Source organism: Atractosteus spatula, chromosome 16 (assembly GCF_055471065.1).
Source record: "Atractosteus spatula isolate fAtrSpa1 chromosome 16, fAtrSpa1.hap1, whole genome shotgun sequence".
Taxonomy (NCBI): domain Eukaryota; kingdom Metazoa; phylum Chordata; class Actinopteri; order Semionotiformes; family Lepisosteidae; genus Atractosteus; species Atractosteus spatula.
In genome coordinates this window covers 9,954,747-9,973,692 of record NC_142721.1, presented here as the reverse complement: position 1 = coordinate 9,973,692, position 18,946 = coordinate 9,954,747, and the positions used below count along the sequence as shown (strand labels likewise).

At 36.4% G+C, this 18,946-nt stretch overlaps 1 protein-coding gene across 3 annotated transcripts in view; it reads left to right on the top strand.

Moving 5' to 3' along the window:
• The window catches only part of elp4 (elongator acetyltransferase complex subunit 4), a 75,297-nt gene that overhangs the window by 1,909 nt on the left and 54,442 nt on the right, over positions 1–18,946 (top strand). For all 3 annotated transcript variants that reach the window (XM_088934971.1, XM_088934972.1, XM_088934973.1), the window contains exons 3-5: positions 5,527–5,648; positions 9,050–9,181; positions 12,452–12,591. In XM_088934971.1, coding sequence (XP_088791097.1) covers positions 5,527–5,648; positions 9,050–9,181; positions 12,452–12,591 — 394 coding nt within the window. The remainder of the gene's footprint in view (positions 1–5,526; positions 5,649–9,049; positions 9,182–12,451; positions 12,592–18,946) is intronic.

The following is an 18,946-nucleotide window of genomic DNA, read 5'->3' as shown; positions in this document are numbered from 1 at the left end:
CATCATTTGTGATTTTAGTCCTGAACTTGTATAACCAAAAAAGGCTTGACATATATAATTAATGGAACTATTCTATTATTATTCTGTGATGACAAAAGCCTTCATACTGAAGGAGTCGGAAACGTACTGCTTTCAACAAATGTGCTTCATATAAATAGCATGTTTCAAGTAGTATTTTATTAATATGAATAATATTTTTTTTTATTTAGATATAGCATGTACTGTACTTATGAAGTTTGATCATAAAAAGTCTCAGAATGCAGATGATATCCAGAATGGATTGAGGGAAACCATCTAGATCAAAACTTCTACATGTGTCTATTTCTTGGCTGTGGAGAGCCACAGTCTTGAAGCTGGTAATAGGCCCTTAAATCCTCAGTAACTTCACACTTAGAACAATTCAAGGCAAAACCAATGCCACAGAAACATTCAGTTAGGTCATTAACGTTGAGAGCTTAAAGGTTAAATCAGAACCAGAAAACTTTTGTGTTTATCTTGGACTAGGAGGTAGTGATGCCTTTCATGTCTTGCACATGATAACCAACATAGATGATCATCTGCAAGACATGAAAGGCACAACAGTTTAAATAGTGGGGAGCTGTGAGTAGGGTTGGTGGACCAGTATGTTGTAGTTAGTGGATCAGTAGGTGACCAGCAGGTGGCTCATGTCCCTCTGGACGAGAAATGTCAAAAACCAAGACCCCAGCATGGTGACAAGAGACCCTGTAGGAGTGGCTGTTCATCAGAAGAGACATTAGACCTTAGAGACAAGGTCCTGACTAGTTGGTCATAAAGAGTACTGAGACACTCTTTGTAAGAATAGAGATATTAACCTCAGTGTCCTGGTTACATTCCACTTAGGGCTTGCACAGACTGGCCCCCTTAATTTAACTGGTGAAGTAATTACAGCCGATCAGGTGGTAAAGTGTGAAGTGGGGCTGCCTGTCACCCAGGTAGATTCTGATTCTTTACTTGTATCCTTATTTACAGTACCTCCGATCATTGTCCAAGGTGTGGGGAGATTTTGTGATTGTTTGAAAATGCCTCGCAGGTGTGTTTTGATTTTCAGGCACAGTGGCCCTGTTTTGAAAGCACTTAAGACTTTTGGTGCTCATGAGGCTGTAACCTACCATAAAAATAACTATTGTTACCTTAATTTATCAGTGTTATTTATTTGGGACTCTCGGTGACTATACACTAATGCTCAGCCTTCCATGTTATGAATTATAATGTGAATCATTTAATCTAGTATAATAGAAACTGATGGCAGTGAGATACCGAGTCCACTGTACTTTCTGCTGTGAAGCCAAAGACTTTATGTATATTAAATAGCAGCAGCACATTGTAGAACAGAAATGAAATATCTATTAATGAATATTAAGATCTGTAGGTTTTACAAACATTTAATAAATCATAAAAGATACAACTTTAGCCTAAAGAAACTAGATGTTTTCATTATTTGGAAGGTGATAAGATACCTACAAATGTTTACATTTAATTCTGTTAGGGCTGTGTAGCTAGTATATTTTTTTAGGGTTCAATAAATGGATATACAGTGTTTTAATACAGCACTGAGAGGCATTAAACTAACTGTTGTGCTTTATTGCCTTTCAGTTTATGAATATTGACAAAAGCACTGCATTTACCATGATTAATCAAACTTAATACCAGTTTTTTTAGATTTTGAAGGAGCAGAGCCATGAGAATTATATAGATTCATGCTTGAAAATGTAGATTCTGTGTCTCACCATTGGTAGCACCATACCAATTTGATGCTGTATTGTAGGCCTCAGGTGTAATCCAGGCATTGTTTGTAATAACTGTTATAAAATAGTAAATTATAGGAAATTTCCTCTAAGGCTATAACCTTGACTGCTATTTGTAGGTGAGTTACCGCATCAAATTGTGTTAATCTTTAGTACTTTATATGCATTATACTCAGTAATTTAACCATATAATAGTCCAACAGGTGCTATTAAGCTATTATTTTGTTGCTGTGCTTTTGTTCCTGTGGGATACCTTAGTGTCTTTGGAAAGAGGATCTCTGATAGGGTAAATAATTCATACACTCCACATGATTGGGTGATACAGGTATACAGGCCTGACTGTTTATAAGAATACAAATCAGTTTTGATTACGTAGAGTTAGAGTTGTTTTCTATCCGTACCCTTCTAGTACATGAAAAGAGAATATGTTTTGGAGAGGACTGCATTGTAGAATTGTCTAGGAGAAGACCACACGTGCTGTAATTACACCCTGAAGCTTCCTAAAACTAATGAAATTACAGTAGATAGTAGGCCTCTAGAGTACACAAATCTTAATAACATCTAACTTGTTTTTGGTTTAAAAACAAGCCAGTTTTGCTTGTTGCCAACTTGGTCTTGAATGCACTTCTCATTTCTATGTATTTCTTTAATCTGACATGTTTAGAGAAAAAAAAGAATTCTAAACAAAGTTATCAATTTTATTTTTTAAGTTTCTTTTGACTAGATATTTAAAATTACATGAGTTTTACGCTTGTTAAAAAAGTTACCAACTGGTTAAAAACATGTGCATACTCCTTAAATCCTTTTTTACCGTCTAGTAGCTCTAGAACTTTCGAATATCAGTCAGAATAGTCGTTTTAAGTTTCAGTGGAGAAAATGGATTTAAAAAACGTTCTAAATGTATGGAACTCAGAAAATGTTTTGATGTACATAATTCACAGAAATGTATCTGGAATGCTTTTTTTTTTCTTTTGTAACGTTATTTGAAGTGTGTTCATTTGCAGATGTGTATCAAGATGAGTAAAGTATTATGGGAAAAGCTTCCACTTCACAATTGTTGAAATGACTGATCTGTCCTGGGTCTGTCATCATTACTGTGAGATGTGTGCCCACACCTAAAACAATTCAAGTCTGACTAATGGTTTTTCTGCAGATTTCATTTGTAAGACACTATAGAAACCTCAATACAATGGGCACCATCTGAGAAGCCCCATCTGGGTGCCTTTTAGGTTCTTTGAACACGACAAAGGGCTGGTGACCTAGAAATCCATCAATAAAGGACAGACCTTCAAATGACAAATTGAAGAGCTGTGGAATTCCTTATAGATGTATAGACATCCCGAGCAATGGACAGAGGCATTCTTTTGCATTTTAATGTTTTCAGCAAAGCTGTAAGACTTTAAAATTATCTCTTAAACATTTGCTTTCTTTAGACCTACTAGGCCTGAAACATGTCTACAGCACTAAAACTGTTGCACGAGATCTTTTAGCATGAGTTGTGCATTACACAAAATTGTTAAATGTAGTTGTATGTGGAATTATACAGTATGTAGAGTTAAGTTATAATGGTATTTTATACAACTTTCATTGTAATTACTGTTGGTGCTCTGCTTACCCTAAAGCTGGCAAAGAAGCACTCCATGGTCACAGGACTTATAGCAGGGCTGGAGATCTCAGTGTCTGCTGCTTCTCAGTCCAGCTGGATTTTCAGTTGCTTAATTAAACCTTTAATTGAACCTGTAACCTGATCAATTAGACCTTTTTAATTGTTCCACACTCTTGAACAGATGATGTTGTCGAGTAACTTCACTTTCAGTGATGAAAACAAATTAAAAAGGTCCAATTAGTAAATTATTAATTGAACTTTGGGGTTCATTTAAATAATCAAGAGCTCAGTTGGAACAAAACTCAGCAAATATTTGGGTCATGAGAGCCTGGATTGGGAATCTCTGTTTTACATTGAAGCTGGCTGGCTAAAATTACAGGTGAACACTGGGACATTGTATACATTCATTACAACTCATTTCATCTAGGAACTTAGGAATTGAGCATTGTCACTTTATTTCATTTTGATTCAACATCCTATTCCTAAGCTTAAAACAAAATTCCAATGTTTGTTTAACATATGATGTAACCTATTTAACCTGTATTAACCTAATTAGGTTACATTGATCATCACATTTTGCACACACCTATGTATTTATTTATTTTTTATTTATTTATTTTGTTGTCTTTTGTTTTATAACTATTCTGATGTGTGTTTTTGCTTGTCTTGGGCTGGACTGCTGTAATACATCAATTTCCCTACGGGATTAATAAAGTATTATCTATCTATCTAGATCATAAACATACATATTTATTATGTTGGGTAATAAGTAAAGCAACTATAATATTGCTTTGAATGTTTAGATGTATATTTGGTCTCTTTAAGTAGTTGTGCAAGGAAGTTTATAGAATTGTCCCATTAAAAGGAAATTTTGCAAGTCCTTTTGTGGTTAAATAAATATTCCGAAAGCTTTTTGTCCCTAGTGTCTCAGGCCAGTCACTTCTCAGACCATGGCCATATGGTATCTTTATTTTTATTTCATGGTTTTGAGATAACACTGTTAAACCAATCATCCCTTATCGTTCTTCATGTAATACTTAGCAGTCATTAAATCAATTACAATCATGGACTGTACACTTTATTTGTGTCAACTGTATTAAGAGGAACATCCACTAATACTGTAACTGACCAGGTTACCAGAGGCACAAATCTTCATTGGCTCTAAAATGATCACATAGTTATCTATTTTTCAGTGTCATCCCTGAAGGCCGATGATTATTCAAATTGCATATCAACAATTGTTGTAGATCCTCTTTAAGAATTTTTTTTATCCATTCAGTATCCGGGCCTGGGAAATTAACGTTCAGTTCTTGAAGCCTAAGTCAATGGTAATGTAGTAACACAACAGTAATCCGTCACTGTCTGTACGTATACTTTAGGTTGATGCTGTATCCAATACAGGTTCCCGAGAGAGCTGGGGCCTATCCCAGCAAGGAATGGGTGCAAGGCAGGATATACCCTGGAGGGGATGCCTGTCCGTCACATGGCATACACAGACACAAACGCACACAGTCACACCGGGGCCAGTTTTCCCAGAAACCAGTTAACCTACAAGTATGTTTTTGGACTGTAGGAGTAAACTGTAGCACCTTGAGGAAACCCACATGAACATACAAACTGCACGCAGACAGCACCCCATTTGAACCCAGGCCCTAGCACTTCAAGGCAGCAATGCTAACCACAGCACCACAATGCCACCCTCTGTCTTAAAATACAGGAGACATTTTTTATGTAAATAAAATAATAAGGCTTCAACTTGTCACATAAATTATAGTTGACACAAGCCAATACTTTTACAAGCTTATTTATACTAAAATTACAGCAGCAAAAAATAAGTATTAAAAAAAACTGAGGGAAGGAGGGTATAGTTCTAATTACTTAAATATGACCTTTCTCTCCTTAATTTTTTTTTTAAGTAACCTGAGGCACACAGTTATTTCACAAACGGTTTCTTCTATTAGCGTGTCTGTTTTAATTTTTTAATCATATGGAAAGAAACCTTAAATGCTGAATTCTTCACACAGTTTCTCTGAGTGTCTGTGACACATGTAACGTGCAGTAATTTTTTTACTTCACTTGCTCAAAAATGATTCCTGTAAACTTGGCTCTCTATTGCTGTTTTTTGGTTAAAATATTTCTTTTTTTCCTTTACAGAGGAAGATAAATATGACAGCTATTCGCGAATGTTACTGAAGTATTTCTTGGCAGAAGGTGTTGTCTGTGGACATTCTCTCTTCATAGCTTCTGCCAAAGACCACCCGGATGAGATTTTAAAGGTATGGAAAAAGCATCTGCAATATCTCTTCATTGCTTGTAAAAGATGCAAGATTTTGTTAGCAGTCTTCTACTTAGGCTCATATGGATCACACTTGAGTTACAGTCCTGGAATGTTTCATTTTCCGCCATTTGGAAAATGAAACTATGGCAAATGCCACTGACACTCCCATGTGCAGAAAGACAGCCTTACAGACTATAATTATCTTACAGCTATGAAACTGATGGAGAGAAGCACAAGATAAAAAGACCCATCACCTACCTTAGATATCATATTTTACCACCCAGCAATTTATCCATCAACATTGAAAACATTTGCTCCTATTGTAGTCAGGGCTTGAAGATGAAGGAGGCATTAAGATTTCAAACTGCTAAATTGCATTTCTTTAAAAATCTATATAGCAATGTGCATGTTTTTGTACACTGTATTTTTAGTTGGCAGTTACCTTAAGAATTTCTGCTACTCATTTATTTGATGTTTAACAAACAATTTCGTGGCCAGACGTAGGTCTTTGATTATTTACTTTTTGGCATTATAGTTAACTTTTTAAAAAAATGTTTTTATATTATGTTCTTGTTTTATATCTTTTGGCCTTCTAACTTAAAAAGCATAGTTGGAATAAGAATGACAAAATAACTTTTAATGGTTTCACACATTTTTTCAAATAACTCCACAGAAGCTCTAGATAATTGTCCAAGTCTGTGTCAAAGGGCAGTGAGCTGGATGCTCTTGTTTATCCCCTTTGCTGCAATGTGTTTTCTCTCACCAGATTTACAACTTAGGTTATTTCGGTTACTTTCATAAAACAAGGAGGAAAATAATGCATTTAACTAAAGAGCTGTGAGCAATCCCCTTTAGTTGTTTAGCTTTGTATTTTAATTTAGCATTCTGTTACCATTAACTGAAATAACCATTAACCACATTGATAGATGTTAATACAACATTATCATCCTTTGATATCCACTGAATTCCACAGATCTTAACAAAAACTGGAAGACAAAGTATTTCTTAATTATCTAATGCTGCAAAGTCAGTCATATCCCCCCCCCCCCACTCCATTTCAGTTCCACACAAATCATTACTTTGTAAAGAAAGAAACATTAGACCTAATACACCATATTTATCTTTTTTTTCCTGTTAAAGAAAGCTGAGACATTCCTATATGAGGAAGCTATAAGACAATCTAGAAGTCCTATACGTGTTTCATTCCACAAACACAGACTAGTGGAAACTGTACTCTTGAAATCAAGAGAGATTGCCCAGTCACACAATTTATCACATATTAGACATCATACTCCAACTGGAGGGGTATTCAGAACCTTTAACCACTGATAAACAGCCAATTAAACTGACTTTGAAGGGAGTGATGTTAAGCCTCATTAATATTGGGCTGTGATTGGGCTTGGAGTTTATTGCACCCTGGAGAATCTAACAGTGAGTGGGGTCAAATTGTTAAAATGTTTCTTTGAACATTTTTTTTATTTGAAACAGAATGATGTAAGCTGCTTCAAATCGGAAGACAGATGGAGAGCCATTGTAAATATTTTGATTGATACAATGAGAGGTCATTGCTTAACCTCTTGTCTCTTTTTTTTTTAAAAAAAGACTTTTTGTGAACTAAAATATCTACCCCAAGGGAGACTGACCGTTGTCTTTGCAAGCCATAAAGGTTTAAATTTGGAATTCCCACTGTATGGCAACATTTCTGCTATTGTTCTGTTATTTCTGATTATGTTTTCATACAGATCTATAAACGGAATAACTTAAATTACTGAGCCATAAAGTCTTTAACACAAGAAGCTCTTCTAGGCTACAGTATCATTAATGGGATTTCAGACATTTATAGCCTTCCTGCTCCATCTTGTGTGCTTATATATCTGTTCACTTACTTGTGTTGTTTTTAATACATTTTGTAATTCTTGTCACTAAAATGTCCCAGGACTTGTCAGACTTTTATCCAGAAAAGTAGCAGCAGAACCACTTTTGTAACCGTTTTTTGTAATAGAGATAATTTTTGCCTTTTGCTTAATGAGTCAAGAACCAAATGCATTGATATTGTTGAGATTTCAGAACTGAAACTCAGTAATAATGTAGTCACGTCAGTTAGCTTTTAACTTTTTGTTAAGTCTTATGTTGTTGTCTGTTGTGAGTACTTGCGATAGCAAGGAACAGCACCATAAATGAAATACTGCAGTTCAACCTGAGGAAAACAGGGAAGTCCACTCACAAATGTGTCCTTTCTTGTGTGTGTGTGTTTGAGTGAAAAGTGTCTTTAAGAGTGTGGGTTTGTATGTATTCTGTGAAGTACTTGTGTATTTGTGGGTCTGTGTGTTGAGGGAGGAGTGAGTTCAAGAATAAATGTATGAGTGTGCATGTTGTATATCAGGAAGTAAGTACGCGTAAGAAAAGCCATGGGTATCTGAATGAAAACGGGAGTTTGCGTTCAGGTGTGCAGTTGCTGTGTTGCTGTGAGCAAGGCGGCACTATGAGGGCTTTTCAATATAGAAGTGAAGACTTACAGCAGACTGGCGGCACCTGAGGGAGTACCAGGTTCACCTTGCTCCTTTGTTACATTAAAGTTGACTGGTGTAAAATGGTTAATCCCCTACTGAGATTTCCATCTCAGAGCTGACATGTGTGTTAAAGGAAGACTGCGCTGTACAAGGTGACAGCAACAGGTGTGTCACTGATTATGTAAGTAGAAAAAGCTGAAACAATGGCCAGCCCAGGGAGTTAGGTGAGTGTTTAAATAGGAATTATCTTAATGATCTGGGACAGAAAACTGATCTGCAGAAAGTGCTGATTGGCCTATGCATAATCGAGCATAATGAGGGTGGCTCTTGTCACAAAACGTAGCAGGGCTAATTTGAGGTGTTATTTGTAAGACAATAGCTTGTTTTTGTTATTGAATATGGAAGGGAAAGCTCCTAAGGGCATTTATACTTCCGTTTTTGAAATGGTTGAACCCAGATTAGTTTATCCTGTTTTCTATTCAAGTTCTATCTGTACTTCTAGATTTCATTTTTGTATGGTAAATTGGTTTATTTATAAGAAACCAGAATTTGGTATTTTGTTTCTTTGTTTTATTCTGTTAAACATACATTATTTCCCATATTTTATTACTGATGCCAGATCTTGTTGAAGAGCTTACACTAATACATGTTAAATTGCCGAGACGTTTATAGTTTTATCTCTGTGGTAGTCTAGTGGATCATCTACCAGAAACTGTATTTGCTTGACTTTCCGTTTGAGTTACAGCAACATTCCACAAGAGTGTGAGGTATGTCTTGTAGTGAGGCAACAGTAAATCACAGCGCTATTCAGAATTTCTTCTTCTTTAGGACTTTAATATTTCGAAGTATTCAAAGTGTACTGCAAAATCTCGCTTGTATCTTTTTCCAGGAACTTCCGGCTCCTCTGCTTGACGACGTTCCAAGCACCAATGCGGAACACCTCCAAAAGCAAGGGAGTGATCCGGAATGCCAAGACTCTATGAAAATAGCCTGGCGCTATCAGAACCTTCCACAAGTACAGGTATGTGAACAGGGATCACTTTGTCTTACATGTCACAACATTATATGGCACTACACTGTAATGACTTTTATATTAACATCTGTGAACAGTACAGGAGCATGGTGGTTTTTGCTGCCCCAAAAAGACATCTGATTAAGCATTGTACATCTTCATCATTGCTGCTGGAACTATTGTTACAATGTGCAACCATTTTGATAGATATCTTTTCAGAGAATGGATGCTAAGTGTATCAGATACAGTGTGCAGTGGACCTTAGGAGCAATTTCCCTTGTTGCTTCGTGTGTTTTTAATAAGGGGGGCAAAAAGATCAAAACCAAAAACAACCTTTTTTTAAAATTCTAAGTTCTTTCTTATTTTAATTGTTAAACACAGTGTCACAAATGAACAAGACCAATTTCAGATGATAGCATTGTTTGAAAACAATTTAACACACAGTGGACAGTAGTAGTGGACATTCATCTATGATTGTGATAAAAACAGTGTTTTCACAGCAGTACTAAGAAAAAGATTCACAGTATACAGTGATCTAATGCTTCAAAAAGACATTTTTACATTTCACAGATGTGAGTCATTTACAAAATTAAAAGCAAGAGCATTTTTTGGATGCAATGTTATTTAAAGAAACAGTGGCAGGTTCTGATGCTGTTTTTTATTTCATAATTTTGTTATAGGTTTGTTCATATTTCATTAATCTATTGACAAGTCTTCTTCATAAACATTCATTGTAAGGAAATGGATTCTGTGGAATAAATGGTTTCGAAAAAGCAGGAGAAAAGGAACGAAATGATCTGAAGACCTTTAATGACCTCAGACAGGCTAGAAGGGTTCACATTTGGGGAGGTGTTTGTTTCTGTGGCCTCTGTACAGAGGGGTAATGACATGGCAAATGTTGTAATGGGCCACTCTATAAAACTATTAAGTATGCTTGAAGCTTTTGGCTCTATTTTTGGTAGTTTATCTCAGTTCATTGGGTACAATTGGACAGGCATATGAGCAAGTACTATAATGTATTGTTGCATGCCACGCCTTTTTCTGTTTCTTGGTTTTCATACAGCACTCGAAGTAAAAATGTTGAATGGAGCTAATAAATTGTTTATCCATGTGCTAAGTGTGTGTGGAAAGCACTTGTAATTTGTATCAAATCACTGAGTCCTTTGTGGAAGCTTTTGCAGATGTAATCCATGAGAACAAAGCAGGTTTGGCTTATTTCCATCCACCGTATCTATTTTTAATAAAAGATTTTTTAAAAGTACACTGTTTAAAAAACAAAAGGTTGTATTTCATAGCGCATTATCTGAATTCATTCTATTATTATTATTCAGTACAGGGATTAAAACAAAACTTAATTACCATCACAATGTCAGACAGAAATTGCATAAGAATGTGAAATAATATAATAAAGCTTTTTTTTATTGCAGGAAAGCTGTTATATAAACCAATCTCTCTCCGAGGTTACAAAGTGGTTAAGGCTATCTCTAAACAAAATTAGAAGGTGCAGTTCCTTCTGAATGAGCCATTTGTGTACTTGGGGCAATATATAAACTGTCACAGCATGAAATCAATTTTCTGCTTTGGTTCATCTCAAATCTGAGGTTTCTAACACATTAGTATTGCAATTAGAGGCATCAGCAGCAGAAGGTAGTCAAAAAGCCGTCTGCTAGCTGACAGATTCATTCCCTTTTCTTTCCTCCAGACTTACTCTTCAGAACTGAAGAGGTGACAGGCACAGAGCCTAATAGTCACTGATAATAAATTTATCAACTCTTAAACTTCTAAGGAATGAAAAGGCTTCACCCCAGCCATTCAACTAAGGCAGATTACTCACGCTTAGTTGATTCAGGTAGGCTTTTGCAAGCTTCCCCACTAGGCCTGGGAATTTGGTACATTGAGGCCTATTCACAGGACTCTGACACAGACCACGCTTTTATTGCACAGTGTTTTATTATGACTAAATCCTAGTCTCCACCCAGCTTGTAGATGCTATACTCTTTCTTCTGAATTAAGAAAGGTTATCCCCTACCTTAATCCATACTGCAATGTGGATTAAGGATACCAGTGTGCCCCCAGGATTCCCTTAGAGGTCCTTGGAAACTTCTCATTTTTTTCTCTTTGCCATCTTTACAAAACACCAATAGGCCTCACGAAGGATTTGCATGCTAAATCAGCAACCTGGAGTTTTTCTCAATGAAGACATCAGATCAAAGTTCAGTTAGTCAAGGCCCTTCTAAAACGTTAAGGAGGTTGTGTTGTGCACAATGAAAAGATGAGCTCTGGTAGGCATTGCAGTAATAAAAAAACATTCTGATCCCTTATCCAGATTAAGTATAGATTATCATGCCAAGAAGAGCCTCATCTTATTTAAAACAGTAAACAAAGTCTTATTTTTCATATTATTTTCATTCAGTGCTTGCCATTTAACTGCAGGAAAGTTATTCTGTGAAACATAAAAATTAATTTTGGTTTTAGAATATAATTTTTTCTTGTTTAATATTGTGAAATAATATTTTTATTATAATGTCATGTCATAACATGATTCTTTTATATCCTTCTTGCATTACAATACATGCTTAGATTTTAATGATTTACACTCAGTTCTCATTAATGATTTCTGTATATATATCAGTGAAATACACAGTTTGTAACCCACCCCACATACCTTTCCTGTTGTCTTATTTTGCATAGCACCATGAAACAAAAAATCAGTATATGACTATTTATGGTGGAAATGGAAATTATGAAGCATCTTAGTTTAGTTTGAATAAAATGTTTATTTAATAAAATATATATAAGATTTTTAAGTCCATTATAAGCTGTCTAAAGTCACTTTGAACAGTGTGAAGTCTTGGAGATACACCCATTAACATGTAAAGTTTCCTTGGAATGCCACCTTTCGGAACATCTTGATGTATAAAGTCCTCACTTTCCTTTTCTATAATGGAACTAACGATGGCTATGAAATTTACATGCTCAAATGCCAAGAAAACATATGTAGCAAAAAAGATTAAATGCATACTTGAAAGTAATCTTTATTTTTGCACCTAAAAACTTCAAAAGTTTCATGAAGAGGTTATTATTTATTCGGCAATTAGCAGCAACATTAGATGTCTATGTGCATATTCCCTTACAGTATATAGCTGTAAACCTTAAGGCAATAGTGGGCAGCTGTCTTTTGTATGTTAATTAAAAACCTATTTGATTCTTTAGCATGTTTTATATGTCCAACCATCATTGCGCACAAAAGCCTTGAAACATTTTTATGATTCCTTGCAGACAACACTGGCATCTTCATCAAGATTTGGCCACTATTTTGATGTGTCCAAGTCAATGAACTCAGAGATGAGACAGGCTGCTAGATGTGATTTGTTTTTCCTTCCTTCTGAACTGCCTTTAGAGTCCCCTGAAGATCTAAGGTAGGGTTATCAACATCATTTTATAGAAAATGCATCTCTTACAATATGTAGTGTATATTAAGTACCTAGAATATACTGTATTGAGATATTATTCCTGGGTAGTGGTTTATTAAAATGTACTGTATTTGCTGGTCTTACCGCAGTTTTTCTGATGGTAAGGCAGAAAATACATGTAGGTTAAGTCCAACGCTAGATTTAATCTTAAACTGTATTTTATGCGAACATGTGGCTGACTTGAAATGAGGCTGGAACATTTCCTATAAACGGTGAGTGATTAGTGATGGACAGGATTATTTGTTGTTTTATAGCATCTGCTCTGCTAATAAAGATTGAAAAAAAACAACTTTATGCTTTTTGCATTTAAAATATATTTCAATTTTCCAAGAACGTAAATTGGCTTGTTAAAAGCTTTGCGAATTTGTGCAAATAAAAGATGTTTGCTTTTAGGTTTTATGGTTTTTCGTGTCTTTCACGATCAAAGGTCAGACCTGCTCTTTACATTAGGAAGGCTTTCGGGCTACATGGCAAACAAATCAATCTGGTCAGTTTTGCATAGAGAAGGAAGTTTTATGAAGCTCCCAGTTTTATTTCAGTAAATACTCTTCTAACAATTTATATATACAAGCCATTAGGATTTTAGAATAGGTTGCTAACGCATAAGTCAATGTTTGTGCAGTAAAAAGGAAGATTAACTTGTGCTGAATGAGTCATAGAAAGTAACATGTTTTAAACTCCTCCATTGCCACAGTAAAAGAAATGAGGATTGTATTATATGTCCCATTTCAATGAGAATTATTAAGTGTTGAGAGTTCCTCTGCACTTTCTTAATATTATATTTACATACACAGAATTTCTATCCATTTCCGTCTCTCAGTGGGGGAAAAAAAAGTATTACTCTGATGCTGAACTTATCTTATTACTGATCTTCGTAGGGTAAAATGAAGAAAGCCACTTGCTCACCCAATGTGGTGCACATCAGCTGAGCTTTGCGATTGCGAGATCGAGTCTGGTTCTTGCCACTTGCTGTCGGTGACTGGGCTTTCCCAGATAGTGGCACACAATGGGCTGGATCAGGATTAGTCGACCAGGGCTCACACGGCTGGCAGCGACCGGTCGACCCCTGCAACCTCCCAGGCCCCGCGGCACGGGGTACACGACCCCTGCTGAGCCTGTGCTGGGGAGCTGTGCCTATGATGTGTTAATAGGCGAAGGGACCGGAGGTGGCTGAGCTGGAGGAGTCCGCCTACACTTCCTCATGGTCCCATGTAGGGTGTCTGGGTTGGTAGCTGCAAGCTGAGATGTGAAAAACAGCGGACTCATACAGATAAGTTGGGTATTGACAAAATATTGACAAATCTAAAAAAATAAAGCCAAAAAATAAGGTTACTTTTTACCTAATGTACAGTATCATGAACATCTTATAAGTGTATTGTGCATATGGTGGCCATTTGAAAAAGGAGCTCCCCAATGGCTCAGCCACTTAAAGGCTCTTGTTTGGAGCAAAGGCTAATAGCCATAGTCCGTTAGTTTGTCTCTTAGGCTATGCTTTCTGTGGGCTGTCATCAGGATGCCTTATGCAACAGTGCACAAGTGGTGCTGTAGGTCCTGGGGCCAGGTAAGATAGCTAAACTTGGCCAACTATCCTTTGCATTGCCACAGGACAGACAGCACCATGATCTTGCAATTGTGTCATTGAGAACTGTATTGCTGTTCCAGTCGATGCTATCTCTGCTGTGGGTGCTGCAGGCCTTACTGTGTGATAAACAGCTCTGGTGTACATTTTGATGGGAGATGTGGATGGTCCAGCTACTACAATTGTAGCGTAGGCAGTTTGATTAGCAATTAGCAGTTTCAGATTGAAGTGGTAAAAAAAGAAAAATAACTGGCACTTTGTTAAGGAGAAAAAAAAGTTCTTTTGACTTATAATTCAGCAGTAATGTAATTACCATTCAATTAGGTTTTGATCTTTGGCAGCAGAAATGCTATACAAAGTAATAAATAAAGAAAGGAAAGCCCTCTAAAGAAATACTGTGCAATTGTCATTAAGCTTTTGTGGATTTTGGAGACTTATCTTTCACTAAATTATAGACAGCACTACATTTCTGACAACTATAATATCCTCTGAAGGGAAAACTCATCAGTGAGACAAAATGACAGCTCATTGACTAAAAATTAATCCTTTAACTGTTTTGTCTTACACATGTAAAATGCCCCATGTTGACTTTCTGACTATTAAATTGGGCTATTTTATGATATGGTGTAATTGGTATAAATTACCCGCTAGGTGATATGGACCCTGTTGTTTAAATGGAGCTACTTTTACAATGGAAGGAATGTCTTGCAGAGCAGTACTGTACTTAGGCACTTCTCTGGGTATAATCTTAATTAGCTAACACATTTGCTCACATGGATTATCACCTACATCTTGTCATTATCTATAAGAAATAAGCTCAGTGGGATGGGCATGATACAATATATTAAACACAATGGCAACAGTGTGAAATGCTTGCTTTTTACATAGAATTCAAAGAATATGAAAATGAATTTTGCTGAAATGGAATAAATTGTATTTGGTTCAGCAAAACTAATACTTAATATCTGTGTCTCAAATACTTAATTACTAGCCCCCTTTCCTCAGTTTATTGGTGTTAACAGTTTTCACACATTGGAGTTCCTTAATAAATGTATTTTGCTGTAGTACCTGGATGACATTAAGAGTTACCTTTTTAGAATGCTCCTTAATTCTTGTGAGTAAAACCTGATTAAAGCAAATCTAGTGCCAAGTTCTTAAGTATCTTAATCATATTTAAATTTGTATCCCTTACTTAATGCGTCTGGAGATGTGTTTCCAGGTGAAGAAAAAAACTTGCAAATGAGAGGAGCTCTTTATCTAATACTGATTGTAAAGATGGATTTGGCTGCCATTTTTTTTGTTTTTTGATTATTCCGATTGTTTAGGTGAGCCTAGACTTTAATATTGTTTATACTCTATATAGGTACTATAAAAAGCATTTGTACATTGCTGTGAATTTTTGAGTAAAAATATAGCTGGTTTAAAAGTCTGTTTAATGTGGAGGGAGTGAATTAGTCACACTTATATTTTAAAACTATGATGAGTCTTAATGTCTAAAGAACATTTGAGTGTGATTTTTAAAAATTACATTTAGATTATGTAAACAGTTCTAAATAAGAACTGCAGTAGTCACCTTAGATACATTGTCTGCTTTATAGTGGCAGTAGGTTGTTTGGAAGTGAACATCATTTTATGATGGGAAAACAAAAGCCTTAGTATTTCGTTCTTCCTACAAATAGGTTTCTATATACAGAAACTCTTTCTTGCCTCCATTGGTATTATCTCTGCTCTCATTATTAGATGAACTATTGCGAAATGGCCTGACTTTCATGTCAATTTCTTCTTTTTTTTTCCGGGATGAACAGCTAGTGATATCTTTGTTTCTCGTAAATCTGCCGGAACGAAGTGCATTGAGACTGCTCCACTTTGTAATGGAACATTCAAAATAAAAACGTGGAAAACGGTCCAAAATAAATAAGGCTAGTGAGGCTTTTCAAGTACAGCAGAACTGCCATTGTTTTCCTTTAGCTGGTTTATTTTTCTTAAACTACAAATCCTACATTGTGAGGTATATGTGAAGAGTAGCGTCAGGAGAACTCCTATTGAAGGGGGGAGCTAAGCAAGTCTTCTGTATCCCCCTAACAGAAGAGCATAACTAATTTGTGGACCAAATTCAAATATATTGTGACATTTACCCATGTAGTCATGCAATGGTGAAGAAGTGATGCAGTAGTATTTAGACATGTTGACCAGTGTGATGGCTGGAAACAATAGTGAGCTCCAGCACTGACCCTTCAGAGGTGTCCTGAGCTGTGATGGAAATGAGTCTGAAGAGATGGCATCAGGATTAGGGCAAGACAAGAGAACCTTGTTCTTGTTCTCAGCTGAGAACTTGTTTTAATCATTAACATACTTCAGGTTGGTACAGTATCTTGATGTGGCTTCATCGGTTAACACTGAGATTTTCTCAGCAGTACTCGTACACTCACCAGCCAAAGGCTTGACAAGTACAAGAAGGACATTCATTATCTCCCCTGGCCTGAATCCAAACCCTAGATCCCAGTCCTGGTGAAGATGAGTAGAAACATAGAACACACAGCTCAGCCCCACCAGCCATTACACTCATTACAACCTCAGCTGTGGGCAGTTCCTTTAAAAGAATGAAATGGGATTGAGTGACAATACAGTATTGCTCTCAGTAATTTCACCCTGCGCTAACAATTGGCAACCCACCGAAGCTCAGCTGGTGTGATCCAGGTCAGTACCTGGATGGAAGACCTCCTGGGAAAGCTAGGAGTGCTCACCCTGCAGTCTGTGTAGGTCCTAATGCCCTAGTATGGTCATGGGGACGCTATGCCATAAAAAAGATGATGTCCTTCAAGTGAGATGTAAGAGAGGTCCTGACTCTCCGTGGTCATTAAAAATCCCAGAGCAGTTCTTGGAAAGAGTAGGGGTGTCAGCCCGGTGTCCTGGCCACATTTCCCATGGCCTTTACCAATCATGGCCTCCTAATAATCCCCATCAATGAACTGGCTTCATCACTCTTCTCTCCTCCCCACTGGTAGATGAAGTGTGGTGAGAGTAGTGGTGCACTTCATCCAGGTGGGAGTTAGACATTTGAGGTGGAAGGGAGTCCTGTAAACTCCTGTACCTGTAAAGCACTTTGAGTGGAGTTTCCAGACATGTGCTATATAATTGTAGTGATGATGATGATGATGATTAAAATCCTTGCGAAACATATACCATTTCCTGTTCAATCAGTATTTCAGCTGCTCGGCAGAGGATAAACACATAATTCTGAGAAGGGTCCTAAAGTTTTGGCCAGTGAGAATAGTCGAGACACTTGTAAAAATGGGACCTATTATGGTTCATTCAGTTTATTGTATGTAATTATCAAGTAGGTTTAAAATCAGTTTAACACCTTACCACTCCCTAATATTGTTTTAATAATTATATCTGGCTTTATAATTCAACAGAATGTAGTAACTGGAAATCTTCTGTTCACAGAAGTTTGCTAAGAAGTAGACCTATAAAAGTGAAGTAAATATTAAAAGCTTTATGATTTGCAGAACTTGTAAATAAAATCTAGTGTGGCATGCAAGGGCAAGCACTAAAATTCACTTTTCTTTTACCTGTGATCGGGCTTCCAGTTGTGCTTTAGAAACCAGAATAAGAGTGTATAGGAGAGTTTAGAATAGAATATATATAAGAGAAATTTAACATGAGAAAAGAATCTAATGTTTTTAGTAAAAAAATAAATAGCCCCAGGACTGTTGTTTGTCTTGCAGACAAATCTCTTCAGGTAAGAGGGAATAACTTTTTTGGCTGCAGGATGTTTTGTGAAATGGAAAAAGGCTGAGTTGAGACAAGATGAGCTAAGGTGAAAGGAACATTGATCAGGTGTGCCTGGCGTAGCAGTTCATTAACTGTGTGTTAATTATCTGTGATCTTACGCAGAAATGCTGTGGTGGTGGCACCCTTTAAGTTGCTTCATTAAATCATTAATTTTCCTGGAGTTAAGTGAGGCTGACATAATGAAACCATCTCAGTCTCAGCAGAATTTGCTTTTCATTGAGTGTCAGGGCCCAAAGGGACTTAATCTCAGACAATCACAGCTGACGTCTGATGTTTTTAAATTGATTTGTTAATTTGAGTTATCAATATTTTTCCGTTAACTCTTCAGTGTATGGAGGAAGGCGCTTTGTGAGCTGGTTTTAAAATATATTAGTAAGAGCTGTGCCCAGCACACACACACTGAATAATATACATTCTATGTAAACCTATAATGTATTTCAGCCCATTCTATGTAAACAGGTTAAGAATTAATAAAAGATGTTCCATACGATTCTGAAGATAAATCCTAATTTTGATTATCAAAAGCAGGAGCTTTAAATTATCCTTTTCCCTCACAGCACTCATGTTGTGAGAGCTCTGTACTTTAAATAACAGGTTTAAAGCTACTACAGTGTAGGTAATGCTACACGCAAGTGTGGATTTAGTATTAGTAAATGAACACTGTGCCACCATTCTCAAACACTGACTCAGTGTATCATTCTCTTTGCTTGTGTTCTTAGAAGCTGCAGTATATAGCATGACCTGTGATCTGAATTTTTATCACTAAAACGCGTGATGTGCATCACAACAAAGAATACTTGACCTATAGAGAAAGTTATGTTGTGTATACTGTATATACTCGGTAGGTAATAATTTGTGTGTTTACATCAAACAGGTAGAGAGTATAGCATCATTACGCAATGACTGATGGATCATTTCCTTAAAATT